Source organism: Pseudophryne corroboree, chromosome 1 (assembly GCF_028390025.1).
Source record: "Pseudophryne corroboree isolate aPseCor3 chromosome 1, aPseCor3.hap2, whole genome shotgun sequence".
Lineage (NCBI taxonomy): Eukaryota > Metazoa > Chordata > Amphibia > Anura > Myobatrachidae > Pseudophryne > Pseudophryne corroboree.
In genome coordinates this window covers 1,130,479,445-1,130,501,708 of record NC_086444.1, presented here as the reverse complement: position 1 = coordinate 1,130,501,708, position 22,264 = coordinate 1,130,479,445, and the positions used below count along the sequence as shown (strand labels likewise).

The 22,264-nt window shown below is 44.6% G+C and overlaps 1 protein-coding gene across 1 annotated transcript in view; it reads right to left on the bottom strand.

Moving 5' to 3' along the window:
* Nucleotides 1–22,264, bottom strand: part of STK32B (serine/threonine kinase 32B) — a 613,395-nt gene that overhangs the window by 475,655 nt on the left and 115,476 nt on the right. Inside the window, exon 3 of the mRNA XM_063923372.1 lies at nucleotides 8,971–9,122. Within this exon, the coding sequence (XP_063779442.1) occupies nucleotides 8,971–9,122 (152 nt within the window). The remainder of the gene's footprint in view (nucleotides 1–8,970; nucleotides 9,123–22,264) is intronic.

Here is a 22,264-nt window from a genome sequence, read left to right as displayed (position 1 = left end):
GAGGACTGGAGAGCAGCTGTTAGGAGGAGTACAGTGCAGAGTTTTGCTGATAAGTGACCACCAGTTTTATCCGTTCTCTGCCTGAAAAAAACGCTCCATACCATATCTGTGCTCAGTGTGCTGCATAATTTATCTGTGCTCACACTGCTTAATTGTGGGGACTGGGGAGCAGCTGTATTATATAGTAGGAGTACAGTGCAGAGTTTTGCTGACAGTGACCACCAGTATACGTTGTCTGCCTGAAAAACACTCCATATCTGTGCTCAGTGTGCTGCTTTATTGTGGGGACTGGGGACCACCAGTATAATTAATATTATATAGGAGGAGTACAGTGCAGAGTTTTGCTGACAGTGACCACCAGTATACTATATATAGCAGTACGGTAGGCCACTGCTGTACCTACCTCTGTGTCGTCATTCATTAAGTATACTATCCATCTACATTCTATACCTGTGGTGCATTTTAGTTTTGCAGTTTGCTGACACAGTGACCACCAGTATACTATATATAGCAGTACGGTAGGCCACTGCTGTACCTACCTCTGTGTCGTCATTCATTAAGTATACTATCCATCTACACTCTATACCTGTGGTGCATTTTAGTTTTGCAGTTTGCTGACACAGTGACCACCAGTAAACTATATATAGCAGTACGGTAGGCCACTGCTGTACCTACCTCTGTGTCGTCATTCATTAAGTATACTATCCTTCTACATTCTATACCTGTGGTGCATTTTAGTTTTGCAGTTTGCTGACACAGTGACCACCAGTATACTATATATAGCAGTACGGTAGGCCACTGCTGTACCTACCTCTGTGTCGTCATTCATTAAGTATACTATCCATCTACACTCTATACCTGTGGTGCATTTTAGTTTTGCAGTTTGCTGACACAGTGACCACCAGTAAACTATATATAGCAGTACGGTAGGCCACTGCTGTACCTACCTCTGTGTCGTCATTCATTAAGTATACCATCCATCTACATTCTATACCTGTGGTGCATTTTAGTTTTGCAGTTTGCTGACACAGTGACCACCAGTATACTATATATAGCAGTACGGTAGGCCACTGCTGTACCTACCTCTGTGTCGTCATTCATTAAGTATACTATCCATCTACATTCTATACCTGTGGTGCATTTTAGTTTTGCAGTTTGCTGACACAGTGACCACCAGTATACTATATATAGCAGTACGGTAGGCCACTGCTGTACCTACCTCTGTGTCGTCATTCATTAAGTATACTATCCATCTACATTCTATACCTGTGGTGCATTTTAGTTTTGCAGTTTGCTGACACAGTGACCACCAGTATACTATATATAGCAGTACGGTACGGAAGGCCACTGCTGTACCTACCTCTGTCGTCATTAAGTATACTATCCATCTACATTCTATACCTGTGGTGCGCCTCTTTTTTTCTTTGCATCATGTGCTGTTTGGGGACAATTTTTTTGAAGTGCCATCCTGTCTTGACACTGCAGTGCCACTCCTAGATGGGCCAGGTGTTTGTGTCGGCCACTTGTGTCGCTTAGCTTAGTCACACAGCGACCTTGGTGCGCCTCTTTTTTTCTTTGCATCATGTGCTGTTTGGGGACAATTTTTTTGAAGTGCCATCCTGTCTTGACACTGCAGTGCCACTCCTAGATGGGCCAGGTGTTTGTGTCGGCCACTTGTGTCGCTTAGCTTAGTCACACAGCAACCTTGGTGCGCCTCTTTTTTTCTTTGCCTCATGTGCTGTTTGGGGACAATTTTTTTGAAGTGCCATCCTGTCTTGACACTGCAGTGCCACTCCTAGATGGGCCAGGTGTTTGTGTCGGCCACTTGTGTCGCTTAGCTTAGCCATCCAGCGACCTCGGTGCAAATTGTAAGACTAAAAATAATATTGTGAGGTGTGAGGTGTTCAGAATAGACTGGAAATGAGTGGAAATTATGGTAATTGAGGTTAATAATACTATGGGATCAAAATGACCCCCAAATTCTATGATTTAAGCTGTTTTTTAGGGTTTTTTGAAAAAAAACACCCGAATCCAAAACACACCCGAATCCGACAAAAAATTTTCGGTGAGGTTTTGCCAAAACGCGTCCGAATCCATAACACGGCCGCGGAACCGAATCCAAAACCAAAACACAAAACCCGAAAAATGTCCGGTGCACATCACTAATACATACATACATATAACGCTTCTTTGATAGTAATTAAGACTCTATAGGTGGAATTCAATTGTTTGAAAAGTCGGTTGGGTGTCTGTTTTTTCCTGTCTATTAGATAGGAAAAAAACAGACTCCCAACTGACTTTTTAAACAATTGAATACCCCACAATATATTATATGTAACTACGGGTGGCCATTTTAATTAGATGATATTATGACCATCAGTCAGCAGGGGGCTTAGCTATTTAAACACATTGGTGACCAGTGAAATGCACACTGACTTTGGCTGGAAACTGGATTTACACTATGTGAAGAAGCAGCTAATGAGATCAGGGACGCCACCAGGAGGGGACTGCTGGGACAGGAGTCCCGGGCCCTGATAGCTGATGGGGCCCGGCCGCTGGCAATTACTCATTATACTCCCACAGCGCACGCTGCTAGTGCTGGTCAAAGAGTGATATGAATTAATGAATCATTACACAGTTAAGCTGTGCGATGAGTCATTCATTAAGTAACTCTTCATCCAGTGCTAGCAGCAGCATCTGTGCAGGGATCCAGATACTGTGACTCAGAAGCACCTGCAGCAGGACCAGATAATGCCTCTATTCTGCCTCCATAGTTGCACCACCTGCAGTTCTTCTCCTCCCCCTCCCACTCTCATTGGCCAGATATAGTGTGCTCTGCACTGAAGATGGAACAGAGAGGTTGTGGCTGTGTTGCTCTGCATAGAGGTACCGCTGCCCCTCTATCCTATACAGTCTGCCCCACTGTCCCTTTACTATTCCTGCCTCTGCTCGCTCCCCACATCTGTGTTTCTGCTCCCTCCCCACATCTGTGTCTCTATCCCCACCATATCTGTGTCTCTGCTCCGTCCCCCACCTTTGTGGGGAGGAACCAAAAAGGTGGGGTGCCTGCCTTTTTCATTTGTACTGGGCCCCGCAATTTCTGATGGCAGCCCTGGATGGGATTATAGCTGAGCGCTACCTCTGATGGCTGAGGAGGGGACAGCTGTGGACGTGAACAGATTTGGCTATGTACACTGGGGTATCCACACAGTTACATCACTTGGGTCTATGAAGCGGTGATCAGGAATAAGGTCTCACAGGAGCACCAACACATTGATATAAAAAATAACTCAACCAACAACATGAACATACTACACTAAAGTCCACCAATAAGCATATCCCATATATAGAACCCTTCCCCAGTGTCAGCTCACTCATTACCATCTGAGAGACATCTGGTTGGTAACCATATGATCCGAATGGACAAATGTGACATTTTCTACAAAGGGACAATTTTATTTTCAAATGTAATTAGAATCTGACAGCATTCGGAAGGTCTTCTCTTTGTACAAAATGCAGATTACTTATCACATAATAAGGAGGAACAGCTGGAGCCCTTGTAGTTAAAGCATTCCTACCCATTGAGCATTCTCAAATGCCAAGGACAGAACAGCTCTTTAAAGGGAGGGAATGAGGTGAATGTTGTGCAGATTTGTTTCTCCTGTAAAGATTTCCTGCTGCAGGCATTAGTAATATTATGGAGCATCATTAAATTTCCTTTTTTTATTTTGTTTTGCTTGTATCACAGGGATTTAATTGATTTGAATACTTTTTTCTCCAATAATATTTTCTGTGGAAATCATTGAATCTCTCTGGGTGTGATCTATATTGTATTTTAATTGGCAACTAAACTCAGGAATTAAAGTACATGAAGCATGTAGGTTGATGATCCATTTAGTCTTACCAAGACTTCCACTGTCATTTAGTTAAACAGTACAGCATGTTTACCCCAAGCTTACAACTCCACCCCTTACAGCTGACAGGGGCTAAACGTTATGCCTAGATCCACAGTGCTGGTAGTATAGTGTGGCATGTCAATTATTGTATGTTGTAACACAGGGGCGGTTAAAGAGAGGATAGGGCCCTTGTGCACTCTCCGTGCAAGACCCACCTCTCTGCAGTGCCATGTTCTTGGAGACTCATCTCTATTAATCATGCGCTGGTCTCCTGAAACATGGTGCCCGCCAGAATGATAGGAGAGGCAGATAATGCTCTTGACTAGCTTTCTGGTCTCTCTGAGCCTCCTCCCTCTCCAGTCACTGGACTATCTGATTACAGGAATAAGTGTAATTCAAATCAGGGCCGGATCTAGGGGGGGGGGGGGGGGCGCGAAGGGGGTGAACGCCCCCCCTAACAGTCATAGCCACGCCCACTTTTGAGCAGAAGAGAGCTCTCCTGGGAGCCTGAAGCAGAACGATGTGCTGCAGCTTATAACACAGCAGCACAGAGGAGCCAGGAGAGCAAGGGTTACAGAGCATTTGCCCCTCACTTGCTGGTGTGTGGGTACTAGGGCTAATAAATACAATTACCCCATAGCACAGTCACATGTACATAGAACAATCACAAAGCTCTATCTCAGCCTCACTCAATTAGTTATCAGAATTTAGAGAGGAGGAGTTAGGATTACCGATGGGAGGAGTTGGGACTGTAGAGGGAGGAGTCAAGATTAAACAGTAAACCACCCCCCCTAAAGAAAAGTCTAGATCCGTCCCTGATTCAAATCACCTGCACTTCATCCTGTAGTAATTACAATAGCCAGCAGTAAATTATAGAATTACCGAAGAAAGAAAATTAAATGAGGAGAAGGATCATTTTTGCCCTTTGATACCTCTCATCTTATTGGTTAGTCCCTGGTTTTCTTATAGATGCGTTTGGAGAAAGTGCTGTGACTGGTGTCACTCTGAGTTCCTCCTAGCAGTGACTCAGACAGCAGCAGTGTGGTGACTCCTGAGGTATAGGAGATGGCACATGGGGGCTAATATTGCCTCAAATGTGGTGAATTAGGGGGTTTAGCTCTACTTGTTCCATGACCCCCAATCTGCAAACTTTACTGACCATTCCCGCCACCTAGTATATAACCATCCAATCCTGAGACCATCTCCTCGTTCCTAAGTGATAAAAGGCAGAAAAGTTCCATGCACTTAAACTGATTTCTAGATAATAGTTGTTAGACGACGTAATTGCAATGTCTCTTTCCTGAATGTCAGTGAAGAACTCCTACAGGTCTCCTCATTAGCTCACTATAGGAAAAGACCCGACGCTCCAAATTTCAGTCTAATTGGTAAGGTAATATAAAACAATGTAGAAATGTAATTACCTGAATGCTGCTCACCAAAAAAGGGGTGTTTGGCCCCGACAAAAAGAGAAATGATGGAAGCGCTACCAGATAAAAGGCAGTATTTAATTCTTAACAAGTTTCAATAATAATACAAAGTGCAAATGTATACAGATAGGTCTATTTACTAAACCTTGGATGGAGATAAAGTCGCTGGAGATAAAGGGGGTAATTCCGACCCGATCGCTCGCTGCAGTTTGTCGCAGCGTAGCGTTCGGGTCGGAACTGCGCATGCGCCGGCGCCACAGTGCGCCGGCACATGGCAGTCGTCGGTGCCCAGCGATCGCCTCTGAGACAGAGGCGGTCGTTGGGCGGGAGGGGGCTGAACGGCGACGTTAAGCTGCCATTTAGTAGGTGCGGTCCCGCCAACACAGGCATGGCTGCGCTGGCCGGGAGTTACTCCACAGATACAAAGGCATCGCCTCTGTGCAATGCTTTTGTATTTGTGCGGGGGAGGTGGGGTGGTGGTGGCGGCACTGACATGCGGGGCGGACTACCCCGTGCTGGGCGTCCCCCCGCATGTCTGAGTTTACGATCGTAGCTGTGCTAAATTTAGCTTGGAATGACCCCCAAAGTACCAGCCAATCCACTCCTAACAGGCTGTGTTTGAAAAATGACAGTTAGGAGCCAATTGGCTGTTTTTTTTATTTATCTCCAGCGACTTTATCTCCATACAAGGCTTAGTAAATAGACTCCAAAGTCTCATATAGAATGTATTCGCAATGCAAATAGATAAAATGAAAATGTAACAAACCAGGGCGTAGCTAGAATTTAATGGGCACAATAGCAACATTTTGAAGGGCCCCTGTACCAATGTTTCAAGAGACACCTCTCCACAGCAATTCTTATTTTTTTGCCTCTTAACAGTGACCTAGTTAATTTTCTGAACCATAGTAGTGGCTTAGTTAATGTTATGCCCCATAGTAGTGCCCTAGTATATTTTATGAACCACTGTAGTGCTCTAATTCACATTATGTCACATTGTAGGTCTGCCAGTAAACATTAGGCAACACAGTACCCCCAATTTACATTATGATACAGTTCATATTATGCCACACTACAGTGCCTCCACTTTATATTGCGCCACATTACAGTGCTTTAGTTTAAATTATAATACAGTATAATGCCCTCCAGCTCATTTTATACCACATTACAATGAGCAGGTCCAGGGGCATAACGAGATATATTGTAGACCCCAAGGTAAAAGTTTGTAAGTGCCTCTATGTATCTGCCAATGATGAAAAATGTATACTGTACAACATATGTAATTTTGACAGGGAAGGTGGGCCCCTCATAGGTCTGGGCCCCATAGCAGCTGCACTACCTGCACCTACACCCTTGTAACAAACCCTAGATATCAAGGACAATTGGTTTTATCCAAACAGAGCAGTTACTTCACGTATAAACTGATTAGGCTTCATATACAGTGAAGGTGTCCATACATTGTACTAAACTTTGATACTAGATGTTATTACATGTGCTTTTTGATGCAGAACTTGATAGTCACCCGTGAATCACAGCCGTGAAAGGGTAGGGATTAGCTTAATGACCGGGAATGGTCAACCCCCGTTCTTACGGTACCCAGTGACTTGAAACGGGAGCTTGGAGCGGGACTGTTAATTTGAACTGTGCATCCACAGTGTTTGTGTAAGTTCTGACTGGCTGCTGGGCGCTGGGTAGAGGTCTGAGGAAACGGCCAGTGCTAGAGGCCGAGAAACGCGTTAGTTTCCACTTCATTACTCCACGAGCCTGCTTATACAGGACCACTACAGAGTGGGTTTTGTCCCAGATTTATCAAGCCTTGGAGAGTGATAAATTGCACGGTGATAAAGTACCAACCAATCAGCTCCTGTCATTTTTCAAACACAGCCTGTAACATGGCAGTTAGTAGCAGATTGGTTGGCACTTTATCACCGTGCAATTTATTACTCTCCAAGGCTTGATAAATGTTGGCCTTTGTTGTCTGAGCACACCAGGTTTTCTAACAAGCGGTTATTCGGACAGCTCTCCGTAATCACTGGCAGCGCGGCTATATACAACAAAGAGCCGCTCTCTCCACGGAACGTCCGGTGAATAGACTTTCAATATACATCATTACAACCCCACTACTGCTGTTCAGCCTCTTTTTAGCAGATCTTTTCTGAGCACACCAGCATTTCCTGCAAACGGCTCTCTGGACAGCTCTCCACCATTACTGGCAGCGCTGCTATCAACAACCAGGAAAGGCTCTCCCCCAGCGCCAGTGACCTGCAGCCAGACAGGACTTATACAAACACTGTGGATGCACGGTTCAAATTACCAGTCCTTGTCCAAGCTCCTGTTTCAAGTCAACGGGTTCGGTAAGAACGGGGGTTGACCATTCCAGGTTATTAAGCTAATCCCTACCCTTTCACGGCGGTGATTCACGGATGACTATCAAATTATGCATCAAAAAGCAGATGTAATAAAATCTAGTGTCAAAGTTTAGTACAATGGGGGTCATTCCGAGTTGATCATAGCTGTGCTAAATTTAGCACAGCTACGATCATCTTCCCAGACATGCGGAGGGACTCCCAGTACAGGGCTAGCCCGCCCTGCATGTCTGTCTGGCCTCCCCCCCGCACAAGTACAAAAACATCGCACAGCGGCGATGCTTTTGTACTTGAAGAGTAACTCCCGGCCAGCGCAGCTCCTGCGGCTGGCCGGGAGTTACTTGTCGCTGCCCCGGGTTGCAGCGGCTGCGTGTAAAGTCATGCAGCCGCTGCGGCCCGCCCCCCGCACGGTCCGGCCATGCCTGCGTGCTGCCCCCTCCCACCCAGTGACCGCCTCTGCCTGTTAATCAGGCAGAGTCGATCGTTAGGTAACGACGGCCTTCGGCCGTCTGGCATGCGCCGGCGCACTGCGGCATCGGAGCATGCGCAGTTACAACCTGATCGCTGCAGTGTACGATCGGGTCGGAATGACCCCCAATGTATGGACACCTTTACTATATTTGAAGCCTAATCAGTTTACATGTGAGGTAACTGCTCTGTTTGGATAAAACTAATTGTCCTTGATATTGTTTCTAGAGTTTGTTACATTTTTATTATATCTATTTGCATTATGAATACATTCTATATGAGACTTTGTATACATTTGTACTGTATATTATTATTGAAACTTGTGGAGAAACAAATACTGCATTTCTGGTAGCGCTTCCATCGTTGTTCTTTTTGTCTCCTCATTAGCTGCTAATACTCTGCTATTCAGGGGACGGAAAGTAACAACTGTTACACTAATGGTCTCTCTTCTTCAGTCAGATGAGAACCACTTACATGATCATGTGATGACAGGGATTGTTAGTCTTTCTGGTGGCCATTGAGGAGATGTGCAGTAATAAGCAGTGTATATAGTGGAGAAGTTGCCCATGGCAACCAATCAACACTGAAATAGCATTAATTGAGTACAGTCTATAAAACGATAGGTAGACTAGATGCTGATTGATTAGTTGCTATGGGCAACTTCTCCACTGGCCCACTTCTCTCCCCTTTTACTGCTTGATACATTTCCCCCATATATGCAGCACTAGTTTAGTTGCCTTTCATCCCAGCCACATATAAACCCCTCACAGTTCACCCAGAAAAAATAAAAATGAAGAAGAGCGGATCATAACTTACCATAGATTTACGAGAAAGGGATGTTCAAGGCACTGCATGATCTGTAGCTCTCTGAAGACATTCCGCACCTCATCTCTTTCTACACACTTCTGTTTGTTCATGTATTTCATGGCATACATCTTCTTGGAGTCTCGCTTCTGCACAATGCACACCTGGAAGATTAATCATCTGTGAGTTTCACATGTGCAGGTAATTAATCATGGCAAATTCATGTCACCCCAGTTACATTCTCAGGGAAAAAAATGTAAATCTAAGGGTAATAAAGTCAGATAGCAAACATAAAGCCCCTACTCATTTAACGATTTGCCGCCGCAGTGCCCGACGGCCGATACGGCGGGGAAGTGGGGGATAATATGGGGGGAGTGAAGTTTCTTCACTCCCAGATGTCACCCGGCCCCATAGCCCTGCATGCTAATATGGACGATATTGTCCATATTGGCCTGCAGGCATAAACGAGTCGGCACCAATGATGAACGACTGCCGGGCCGTGCATTGTTCATTGTTGGTGCCTACACACTGAGCGATATGAACATTTTCTCGTTCATTACTGAACGAGATTGTTCATATCGGCCGCACACATCAGCAAGTGTATAAGGCCCATAACAGCTACTCTATAACTATAAAAATGCAACTGAGCTAGTATGCATGGTGTGATGGATACCATTACAGCCTCACAGTACTGAGGTCATGGGTTCGATTCCCACCACATCCTTAACTCTGTGGAGTTTGTATATTCTCCCCATACTTGTGTGGGTTTCCTAATGGGTACTCCGGTTTCCTCCCACACACCCAAATAATACTGGTAGGTTAATTGGCCCTGACAAAAATTAACCATAGTGTGTAACTGTGTGTGTGTGGGAGTACATGGGAAAACTAGATGAGCCAAGTGGTTCTTATGGGCCGTCAACGTCTATGTTTCTTGTAGTAGAACAGGAATTCATTTCTAATTAATATATTTCTAATTAATTTCTAACTAATATATCTGCTACAATTAACATCTAGAATGAGCTAGTTAAATATTTTTCATTAATTTTGGTCATTACAGTTCAAGTCATTGCTCCATGTGAATATGTTAATAAATGTAATAGACTAATTAGGTAATTCAGGGATACTTTAAGAAACTTTGATGGCCATGTGTATGTTTTGGCATGGGCTCCTTCCCCTATATAGCAGCTGCCAGATTTTTGCTATATTTGTTCAGCTCCCTGTGCCAAAAATACGGCATCTGCATCCATTGGGTCAGACCTTAGTCTGGGTGCGGGGTGGGTGTCGGTGGCCCTCCTTGATACAAGGGCCCATTTGCACTGCACACTATGCACCCATTATAGATACGTTACTAATATAAACTTCTTTCCACATTTTATAAAGATTAGAAACGATTCATATTACAGGTTGAGTATCCCATATCCAAATATTCCGAAATACGGAATATTCCGAAATACGGACTTTTTGAGTGAGAGTGAGATAGTGAAACCTTTGTTTTTTGATGGCTCAATGTACACAAACTCTGTTTAATACACAAAGTTATTAAAAATATTGTATTAAATGACCTTCAGGCTGTGTATAAGGTGTATATGAAACATAAATGAATTGTGTGAATGTACACACACTTTGTTTAATGCACAAAGTTATAAAAAAATATTGGCTAAAATGACCTTCAGGCTCTGTGTATAAGGTGTATATGTAACATAAATGCATTCTGTGCTTATATTTAGGTCCCATCACCATGATATCTCAGTATAGTATGCAATTATTCCAAAATACAGAAAAATCCGATATCCAAAATACCTCTGGTCCCAAGCATTTTGGATAAGGGATACTCAACCTGTAGTAGTAATGAGAACCAACTTAAATCATTGGATAAACAGTTTGGTAATAGTAATATTAAAAAAATCAATAAATATTGCTACTAAAATGAACACTTTGTGGGTGGAAGCGGGGGCTGAATAATAAATAAGAGAGGCTTCAAAAGCATCTGGACAATGCATTCATTGAAAAAATAAAAAATAATATTCCAAAGGCTAATGATTTCCTTCAATGATTTACTCTTTATTCATAATTACAGTGCTGGTCTTGATATAGAAGCAGGACCAGCACCTGTAATCTAGACTATTGAATACAGGTACCTGTCTGTTTGGATTGTAAGGTCTACAATTGGAGCTGTTCATAATATCTTTTCACAGGCAGACTAGATAAGTGGAGGGTTGTGAACAAGGGTTGTGGACTAGCTGCACAGGATCTTAAGCAATCCTATAATAACTGGTTTGATACAGCCCAATTCAAGTCTATTATTGTGAATCAACATTCACCTGTTACAAGATGGGTGGTGCACCTTGAGAGTAAAACTAGAATACATAAAGGGTTTACCACAAGAAAATGGTACTAGACTCTCTTAGCTCAGGGCACTCTTGTATCCACATACATTTAATCCCTATGTTGTTTGAACAGAATTATAAAATGTAACTTTTATTATGCATATTGATAAAATGGAGTGTATTCACTCCTAAGTTTAAAAGGCGAAATATTTGACAACACACACATATACTAACATACAACACAATTAAAAATTGTACAGGTTTGTATACTGGGCCTTGGCCCTGTTTGGTCCTCTAAATCATGTTAAATATTTTATTGTCCGCAAAGATATATAGGTAGGCAAGGCCTTAAGGTGTATTTCTGGGTTCTGCTATCCCGTATCTGTTTCAGCATAGAATATGGGCTGAGAGACCCCTACTAGCACCAGCCAATGTAGCTCTAGAGTACTATTAGGGTTTATAGGTGTGCTTAGTGTCCTCTATTTGTGGCTGATGACCACATGACAGTACAGCCAATAAGAGGTCCCATCGGGACTCCTGAGCCCCAATAATAAGGAAAGAGTTAGAGAAAGACAGTCTCCAATATATATAGCTAGTAGATTATAATAATATATCTATCCTACCTGACAGTATGTAACAGATAATTGTTAGTCTTGATCTTAGGTAGACTTTTATTAGAAAGATATGATACTACTAACTAGGCTGATGTGATGACAATACATATTAATGGCAGATAAGTCCGATTCACAATCAAAAAATGGCTATTATTGCCTTTACTGTTCTTCATTCACATAAAGAAGAGATGTAAATAGAGATAGGCAAGGCTTCAGAGATATTGTTCAGGGTTCTGCTTCTGCGCATGTGCAGAAGCATTATATGCACAGTGAGAGTGGAGGGTTGTGCCTTACAGGTACGGCGGACAGGTCACGCCTCCACAGGTGGGATCTCATGTGTGATTCCTGCAGCAGGAGTCATGCGTATACGCAGCTGTACAATAGACAACATAAGGACCTGGCCCTAGATAGGCAGTAGAGGGAATATATAGGTTAATTAATCAAAAGAAGGGTATTGAGACTGTCAGCTTTATGTTCTTCATTTATAGTCGCCATTTTGTAACACCAGCAGCCATTTTCTTATACCGTATGTTATTAATGAACCTTTCTGCTTCTACTACATGACTGGCAAGGACAAGACAAGGAATGCGCAATTCAGAGAAAAGACACTTCTTTCCCCGTTCCCTTGAAACAGTTTCAAGGATGACATGTTGACATTCTTGTACCAGTCTGTACCAAAACAAGGAACAGCTAGCAGATGTAGTTTCTTATGTTAGTGCTAGGCAGAATATCCAATGGGAGGGTTTGTTGGGGGATGTAATGGAACCAATGCAATTCAATGTAACTCAAAGCCTATATAACTAACTGAACTGATGCACTAAAGAGAATCATCTGAAACCACTCCATTGCATGTGTGATTATTCTCTCACGATCGATCGATGACTTCTGATTCCTGACACATATATTTGAGCTTGGGCTGCGCCAGTTCAGGTCCAGAAAGATCCAGATACAACATTTTAAGCAATTTATAGAAGTAGCAGCAAAACTCTCTGAAACAATTACAAGTTTATCAATGTTACATCTAGAGATGAGCGGGTTCGGTTCCTCGGAATCCGAACCCGCCCGAACTTCAGTTTTTTTTACACGGGGCCGAGCGACTCGGATCTTCCCGCCTTGCTCGGTTAACCCGAGCGCGCCCGAACGTCATCATCCCGCTGTCGGATTCTCGCGAGGCTCGGATTCTATCACGAGACTCGGATTCTATATAAGGAGCCGCGCGTCGCCGCCATTTTCACACGTGCATTGAGATTCATAGGGAGAGGACGTGGCTGGCGTCCTCTCCGTTTATAGAGAAGAGAGTGAGACTAGAGTAGAGAGAGACACAGTAGTAATTTTGGGGAGCATTAGGAGGAGTACTTTAGGAGGAGTACTACTACTTGCTGAAGTGATAGATAGATAGTGTGACTGTATAATGTATATCTGACTTGTGGGGGAGACACTGACAGTGGGGAGCAGTTAGAGTCTGAGAGCAGGACTTGCTGCCAGAGTGCCACACTGCCATTGTGACCACACTGACCACCAGTATAATATATATTGTGATTGTCTGCTTAGGAGTACTACTTGCAAGTTGCTGATAGTGTGACCAGTGACCTGACCACCAGTTTAATAATCACCACCAGTTTAATATATATAATATATATATATATAATTGTATATAATATATATATAATATTGTATACCACCTACCCGTTTTTTCTTTTTTTCTTTCTTCTTCTTTATACATACTACTATAGTAGCTTACTGTAGCAGTCTGCGGTGCTGCTGAGCTGACAGTGTCCAGCAGGTCCGTCATCAGTCATTACATAATAAATATATATTATATACCTGTCCGGCTGCAGTACTAGTGATATTATATATATATATATTGATTTCATCTCATTATCATCCAGTCTATATTAGCAGCAGACACAGTACGGTAGTCCACGGCTGTAGCTACCTCTGTGTCGGCAGTCGCTGGTCCATCCATAATTGTATACCACCTACCCGTGTTTTTTTTTTCTTTCTTCTTTATACATACTACTATAGTAGCTTACTGTAGCAGTCTGCGGTGCTGCTGAGCTGACAGTGTCCAGCAGGTCCGTCATCAGTCATTACATAATAAATATATCTACCTGTCCGGCTGCAGTACTAGTGTGATATTATATATATATATATATTGATTTCATCTCATTATCATCCAGTCTATATTAGCAGCAGACACAGTACGGTAGTCCACGGCTGTAGCTACCTCTGTGTCGGCAGTCGCTGGTCCATCCATAATTGTATACCACCTACCCGTGGTTTTTTTTCTTTCTTTCTTCTTTATACATACTACTATAGTAGCTTACTGTAGCAGTCTGCGGTGCTGCTGAGCTGACAGTGTCCAGCAGGTCCGTCATCAGTCATTACATAATAAATATATCTACCTGTCCGGCTGCAGTACTAGTGTGATATTATATATATATATATATATTGATTTCATCTCATTATCATCCAGTCTATATTAGCAGCAGACACAGTACGGTAGTCCACGGCTGTAGCTACCTCTGTGTCGGTGTTATGATTCCTGTACTCCAGACCGGAGGAGATCTTATGGCAGAGGTCTGAGTACAGGGAAAATAAGCTGGTTGTGGGAGCAGGAGAGCCTAGTAACCCCTGGCACCCTAACTCCGTTGTCTCGCCCGTGTTATCAGAAATCCCCTGCGAGACTATGGTTGCTTGAGCCCATGGCAGCCGCGTTCGAAGGGCGGATTATGTCTGCCCAACCCCGATGCCCCCGCAGGTCTTAAAGGGAGACAAGGGGAAGTCCGAGACAGGGTGATAACAAGGGGCCCTCTGACTAAGCAACCAGGCCAGGGGTTACAAGCTAACTAACTTAAACCAAAGGTATGTGCGGACTAGCCGCCAGGGAAAAGGACAACCAAAGATCCCCTGATCCGTTACTCCTATCCAGCACCGCTGGATACCAGAGTGGATCTGTGGGAGCGGAATCCTCCGCAAAAGCTCCAGAACACAAGTAAACTAAATAATAAACAGTAGCGGACAAGCCGCAACACACGGCTGAGCCGCGACTCACGAACACCACAAGATGTTAAAGGTGCTCGGTCAGACTCCAGGAACAGATGACAAACTTCCGAGTACAGGATCTCTGAGGACAGGAACAACCGGATTGAGCAAGACTGGAAACTCTCTGTAGCAGACACAGGCAAACAGGAAGCTATCTCCGGCGTCTGTAAGGAGTCCTGAGGGTGCCTTTATTCAGGAACCCTCCAATCAAAATCCAGACAGGGTAATCAACTGAAATGCCGTGCAGCTTGCATGCTGCACGGCCAGCACACCATGAGGTAATCAGGACAGACCCAGCAACGGGGAACGCGGCTGAACGTGGCGTCCCCGTTGCTAAGGTCAGAGCGGCTCCGTGCGCCCGGCGTCTAGCGTTGCCAGGGAGCCGGCGGCTGTACGCGCACGGCGTCCCTGGTTGCTAGGCGCCGGGCCGCACCGACGAGCGGACCCCGGAGCCTAACAGTACCCCCCCCTTGAGGAGGGGTCAAGGAACCCCTAAAGCCGGGTTTCTGAGGAAATTCTCGAAAAAATGCCCTTTTGAGCCTCGGGGCATGAAGATCCTCATCCAGGACCCAAGACCTTTCCTCTGGCCCATAACCTCTCCAATGTACCAAAAAATAAAGCCGACCCCGGGACAACTTGGAATCGAGAACCTTCTCCACCAAGAACTCCTGCTGACCCTGTACATTTATTGGTGATCTCACCTGAGATATTTTACGAGGAAATCTACTGGACGAAACATATGGTTTCAGTAATGAGCAATGGAAGGTATTTCCGATCCGTAAAGTTTTTGGTAAACGTAACCGGAAAGCAACTGGATTGACTTTTTTGATAATGAGAAATGGTCCAATAAATCTAGGACCCAATCTGGCTGAGGTTTGTCGAAGTTTAATGTTGCGAGTCGACAACCACACCCTGTCTCCTACTTTAAAAGTGCACGGCCGCCGGAGCCTGTCAGAAAATCTTTTTTCCCGGAATGCTGCTTTTCTGAGAGCCAAGTGCACTTTTTTCCAAATAAGTTTAAGATGAGAGGTCAGGGCCAGAGAGGAGACAGAGGAATGTTGAAAAAATGAATTAGCTCTGGGGTGAAAACCAAAAACTGCAAAAAATGGAGACACATTGGTGGAGGAATGACAGGCATTATTATAAGCAAACTCCGCCAATGGAAGAAACTCAGACCAGTCATTTTGGAGTTTGGCCGAGTACAAACACAAATATTGTTTTAGAGATTGGTTAACTCGCTCAGTCTGCCCATTGGATTGGGGATGATAACCGGACGTTAAAGATAATTTCATCTTTAACGAAGCACAAAAAGACTTCCAAAATTGTGCAATGAATTGTGGACCCCTATCAGAAACAATATCAGTGGGCAAGCCATGGAGTCTGAAAACATGGCGGAGGAACAAGACTGCCAATCCCTGGGCAGATGGCAATCGGGGAAGAGCAATGAAATGGGCCATTTTGCTAAAACGGTCCACTACCACCCATATGACTCGGCATCCGGCTGACAGAGGGAGGTCCACCACAAAATCCATGGAGATATGCGACCATGGCCTAAGGGGAACATTCAAGGGCATAAGTTGACCTATAGGCAAAGAACGGGGAACTTTATGCTGTGCACAGACCTGACAAGAAAAAACAAACTCTTTAATGTCTTTGGAAAGACCAGGCCACCATACTGAGCGGGAGACTAATTCCAAAGTCTTAGCGATTCCCGGATGCCCGGCAACCTTGCTATCATGAAACTCCGCCAAAACAGTAGCTCTCAAAAACTCAGGGACAAAAAGACGACCAGCAGGAGTATTTCCAGGAGCTTGATGTTGAAGCAGCTTTAACTGGGTAAATACATCCTGTGTGAGGCCTGCCCGAATGACTGAAGACGGAAGTATGGGAGTAACAGGACTATTGTCTTGAACTGGAAGAAAACTGCGTGACAGGGCATCTGCCTTAGTATTCTTGGAACCTGGCCTGAAGGTGATAATGAATTTGAAACGAGTAAAAAATAAAGCCCAACGAGCCTGCCGGGCATTCAGTCGTTTAGCAGATTCAATGTATTGAAGATTTTTGTGATCAGTCAAAACTGAAATGGTATGGGTCGCTCCTTCAAGCCAATGCCTCCACTCCTCGAAAGCCCATTTAATAGCCAGCAATTCCCGGTTACCAACATCGTAGTTGGATTCTGCAGATGAGGATTTCCTGGACATAAAGGCACAAGGATGTAATTCAAGGGAATCTGGATCCTTCTGAGAAAGGATAGCCCCAACTCCAACCTCCGAGGCATAAACCTCAACAATGAAAGGCAATTCTGGGTTGGGATGTCTAAGGACAGGGGCTGAGACAAAGGCTTGTTTCAAGGCCTGAAAAGATAACTCAGCTTCACATGACCAATTGGTAGGATCTGCTCCCTTCTTAGTAAGTGCCACAATGGGAGCAACTAGGTCAGAGAAAGAGTGAATAAATCTTCTATAGTAGTTCGCAAACCCTAAAAAGCGCTGAATTGCTTTTAAGTTGGTGGGTTGCGCCCAACTAAGGATGGCTTGGAGCTTCTTTGGTTCCATACGGAATCCCCGAGGGGAAATAATGTACCCTAAAAAGGATACCTCCGTGACATGAAATTCACACTTCTCCAGTTTGGCATATAGGTGATTTTCACGTAATTTCTTTAGCACCTGACGCACCTGGGTAACATGTTGTTCTACAGAGTCAGAATATATCAAAATATCGTCTAAGTAGACTACAACGAATCTTCCAAGAAATTCACGGAGCACATCATTAATGAGATCCTGGAAAACTGCCGGAGCGTTTGACAGGCCGAATGGCATAACCAGATACTCATAGTGGCCTGATTGAGTACTGAATGCCGTTTTCCACTCATCCCCTGACTTGATTCTGATGAGGTTATATGCTCCTCTAAGGTCAATCTTAGAAAAAATCACAGCCGAACGTAGCTGATCAAAGAGGACAGAGATCAGCGGCAGAGGGTAAGTATTCTTTACTGAGATTTTATTCAAAGCTCTAAAGTCAATGCAGGGTCTGAGTGAACCATCCTTCTTCTCTACGAAGAAGAAACCTGCACTTAAAGGGGATTTAGATGGCCTGATAAAACCTTTCCCAAGGCTTTCTTTCACATACTCATTCATGGCCACAGTTTCAGGACCAGACAATGCATATAACCTTCCTTTAGGCAACGTGGCACCAGGAATTAGCTCAATGGCACAATCGTAAGGCCTATGGGGAGGCAGAATATCCGCATTGCCCTTGGAAAACACGTCAACAAAATCCTGATATTCCTCAGGAATGGGTGCAGGAACGGCGGCAGCTACTCGGATAGGAAGCGTAATACATTCTTTATTACAGATGGTACCCCATTGTAAGATCTCCCCCGACTGCCAATCAATGATGGGATTATGAAAGGCCAGCCAAGGGTGACCCAGAACCACAGGAACTGCTGGACAATGAGTAAGGAAAAACTCAATCTTTTCAGAATGCAGGGCTCCCACCGAGAGTAAAACAGGAGGTGTACCTAGAGAAATAACCCCATTGGACAAGGGACTCCCATCTAAACCATGCATGGTGACACCCCTACCCAAGGTTAACTGAGGAATACCTAAGGCCTTGGCCCATGTTAAATCCATAAAGTTCCCTGCAGCTCCACTGTCCACAAAAGCAGAGACCGAGGAACAGAGGCTGCCAAAGGAAACTTTAGCAGGAACTAACAGTGAGTTATTTGAGGAGATGAGCTGCAGACCAAAGTGAACCCCCTCACAATTCACTTGGTCAGGAAGTTTCCCGATTTGTTCGGACAACTACGGGCAAAATGTCCCTTACCTCCACAGTATAAACAAAGACCAGAATTTTGCCTCCTGGTTCTTTCTTCAGGAGACAGTTTGGAGAGACCTATCTGCATAGGCTCCTCCATGTCTACAGGAATGGAAAGCACACAAGGAGTAGACCCGACAGATGCCCCTTTTTCAGCCCTCCGCTCTCTGAGCCGACGATCTATCTTAATAGAGAGCTCCATGAGTTTATCGAGAGTCTCAGGAGCGGGATACTGAAGGAGACTGTCTTTTATAGATTCAGATAAGCCGAGGCGAAACTGACTGCGCAGAGCTGGGTCATTCCATCCACAGTCGTTCGACCAACGGCGAAACTCCGTACAATAATTCTCTGCGGGATTCCTACCCTGTCTAAGAGCACGCAACTGACTCTCAGCGGACGCCTCTCTATCAGGGTCGTCATACAATAGCCCTAAAGATTTTAAAAAGGCGTCTACAGACGATAAGGCCGGATCGTCTGTCTTTAAACCAAAAGCCCAGGTCTGAGGATCCCCCTGAAGCAGAGAAATAATAATTCCAACCCGCTGAGCCTCCGTACCTGAGGAGACTGGTCTTAAACGAAAATAAAGTTTACAAGACTCTTTAAAATTAAAAAACTGTTTTCTATCCCCAGAAAAACGGTCAGGCAGATGCATTTTTGGTTCAGGGATGACCCTCGGGGAAGTTCGTAACAGATCTTCCTGTGACCTCACCCGGAGGGACAGATCCTGAACCATCTGAGTAAGTTCTTGAATCTGACTAACTAGAAGCTGGCCAGGATTTGGCCCAATACCGGCGGGATTCATGAGGCCGACAAAATCTCCCAACTGAATAAGTGAAAAAATTAACTCCTGTTAATTAAATTTTTTTCTTTTGTCTGGCCGGTGATAATGTTATGATTCCTGTACTCCAGACCGGAGGAGATCTTATGGCAGAGGTCTGAGTACAGGGAAAATAAGCTGGTTGTGGGAGCAGGAGAGCCTAGTAACCCCTGGCACCCTAACTCCGTTGTCTAGCCCGTGTTATCAGAAATCCCCTGCGAGACTATGGTTGCTTGAGCCCATGGCAGCCGCGTTCGAAGGGCGGATTATGTCTGCCCAACCCCGATGCCCCCGCAGGTCTTAAAGGGAGACAAGGGGAAGTCCGAGACAGGGTGATAACAAGGGGCCCTCTGACTAAGCAACCAGGCCAGGGGTTACAAGCTAACTAACTTAAACCAAAGGTATGTGCGGACTAGCCGCCAGGGAAAAGGACAACCAAAGATCCCCTGATCCGTTACTCCTATCCAGCACCGCTGGATACCAGAGTGGATCTGTGGGAGCGGAATCCTCCGCAAAAGCTCCAGAACACAAGTAAACTAAATAATAAACAGTAGCGGACAAGCCGCAACACACGGCTGAGCCGCGACTCACGAACACCACAAGATGTTAAAGGTGCTCGGTCAGACTCCAGGAACAGATGACAAACTTTCGAGTACAGGATCTCTGAGGACAGGAACAACCGGATTGAGCAAGACTGGAAACTCTCTGTAGCAGACACAGGCAAACAGGAAGCTATCACCGGCGTCTGTAAGGAGTCCTGAGGGTGCCTTTATTCAGGAACCCTCCAATCAAAATCCAGACAGGGTAATCAACTGAAATGCCGTGCAGCTTGCATGCTGCACGGCCAGCACACCATGAGGTAATCAGGACAGACCCAGCAACGGGGAACGCGGCTGAACGTGGCGTCCCCGTTGCTAAGGTCAGAGCGGCTCCGTGCGCCCGGCGTCTAGCGTTGCCAGGGAGCCGGCGGCTGTACGCGCACGGCGTCCCTGGTTGCTAGGCGCCGGGCCGCACCGACGAGCGGACCCCGGCGCCTAACAGTCGGCAGTCGCTGGTCCATCCATAATTGTATACCACCTACCCGTGTTTTTTTTTTCTTTCTTCTTTATACATACTACTATAGTAGCTTACTGTAGCAGTCTGCGGTGCTGCTGAGCTGACAGTGTCCAGCAGGACCGTCATCAGTCATTACATAATAAATATATATTATATACCTGTCCGGCTGCAGTACTAGTGATATTATATATATATATATTGATTTCATCTCATTATCATCCAGTCTATATTAGCAGCAGACACAGTACGGTAGTCCACGGCTGTAGCTACCTCTGTGTCGGCAGTCGCTGGTCCATCCATAATTGTATACCACCTACCCGTGTTTTTTTTTTTTTCTTTCTTCTTTATACATACTACTATAGTAGCTTACTGTAGCAGTCTGCGGTGCTGCTGAGCTGACAGTGTCCAGCAGGTCTGTCATCAGTCATTACATAATAAATATATCTACCTGTCCGGCTGCAGTACTAGTGTGATATTATATATATATATATATTGATTTCATCTCATTATCATCCAGTCTATATTAGCAGCAGACACTGTACGGTAGTCCACGGCTGTAGCTACCTCTGTGTCGGCAGTCGCTGGTCCATCCATAATTGTATACCACCTACCCGTGGTTTTTTTTCTTTCTTCTTTATACATACTACTATAGTAGCTTACTGTAGCAGTCTGCGGTGCTGCTGAGCTGACAGTGTCCAGCAGGTCCGTCATCAGTCATTACATAATAAATATATCTACCTCTCCGGCTGCAGTACTAGTGTGATATTATATATATATATATATATATATATTGATTTCATCTCATTATCATCCAGTCTATATTAGCAGCAGACACAGTACGGTAGTCCACGGCTGTAGCTACCTCTGTGTCGGCAGTCGCTGGTCCATCCATAATTGTATACCACCTACCCGTGTTTTTTTCTTTTTTTCTTTCTTCTTTATACATACTACTATAGTAGCTTACTGTAGCAGTCTGCGGTGCTGCTGAGCTGACAGTGTCCAGCAGGTCCGTCATCAGTCATTACATAATAAATATATATTATATACCTGTCCGGCTGCAGTACTAGTGATATTATATATATATTGATTTCATCTCATTATCATCCAGTCTATATTAGCAGCAGACACAGTACGGTAGTCGGCAGTCGCTGGTCCATCCATAAGTATACTAGTATCCATCCATCTCCATTGTTTACCTGAGGTGCCTTTTAGTTGTGCCTATTAAAATATGGAGAACAAAAATGTTGAGGTTCCAAAATTAGGGAAAGATCAAGATCCACTTCCACCTCGTGCTGAAGCTGCTGCCACTAGTCATGGCCGAGACGATGAAATGCCAGCAACGTCGTCTGCCAAGGCCGATGCCCAATGTCATAGTACAGAGCATGTCAAATCCAAAACACCAAATATCAGTAAAAAAAGGACTCCAAAATCTAAAATAAAATTGTCGGAGGAGAAGCGTAAACTTGCCAATATGCCATTTACCACACGGAGTGGCAAGGAACGGCTGAGGCCCTGGCCTATGTTCATGGCTAGTGGTTCAGCTTCACATGAGGATGGAAGCACTCAGCCTCTTGCTAGAAAAATGAAAAGACTCAAGCTGGCAAAAGCACCGCAAAGAACTGTGCGTTCTT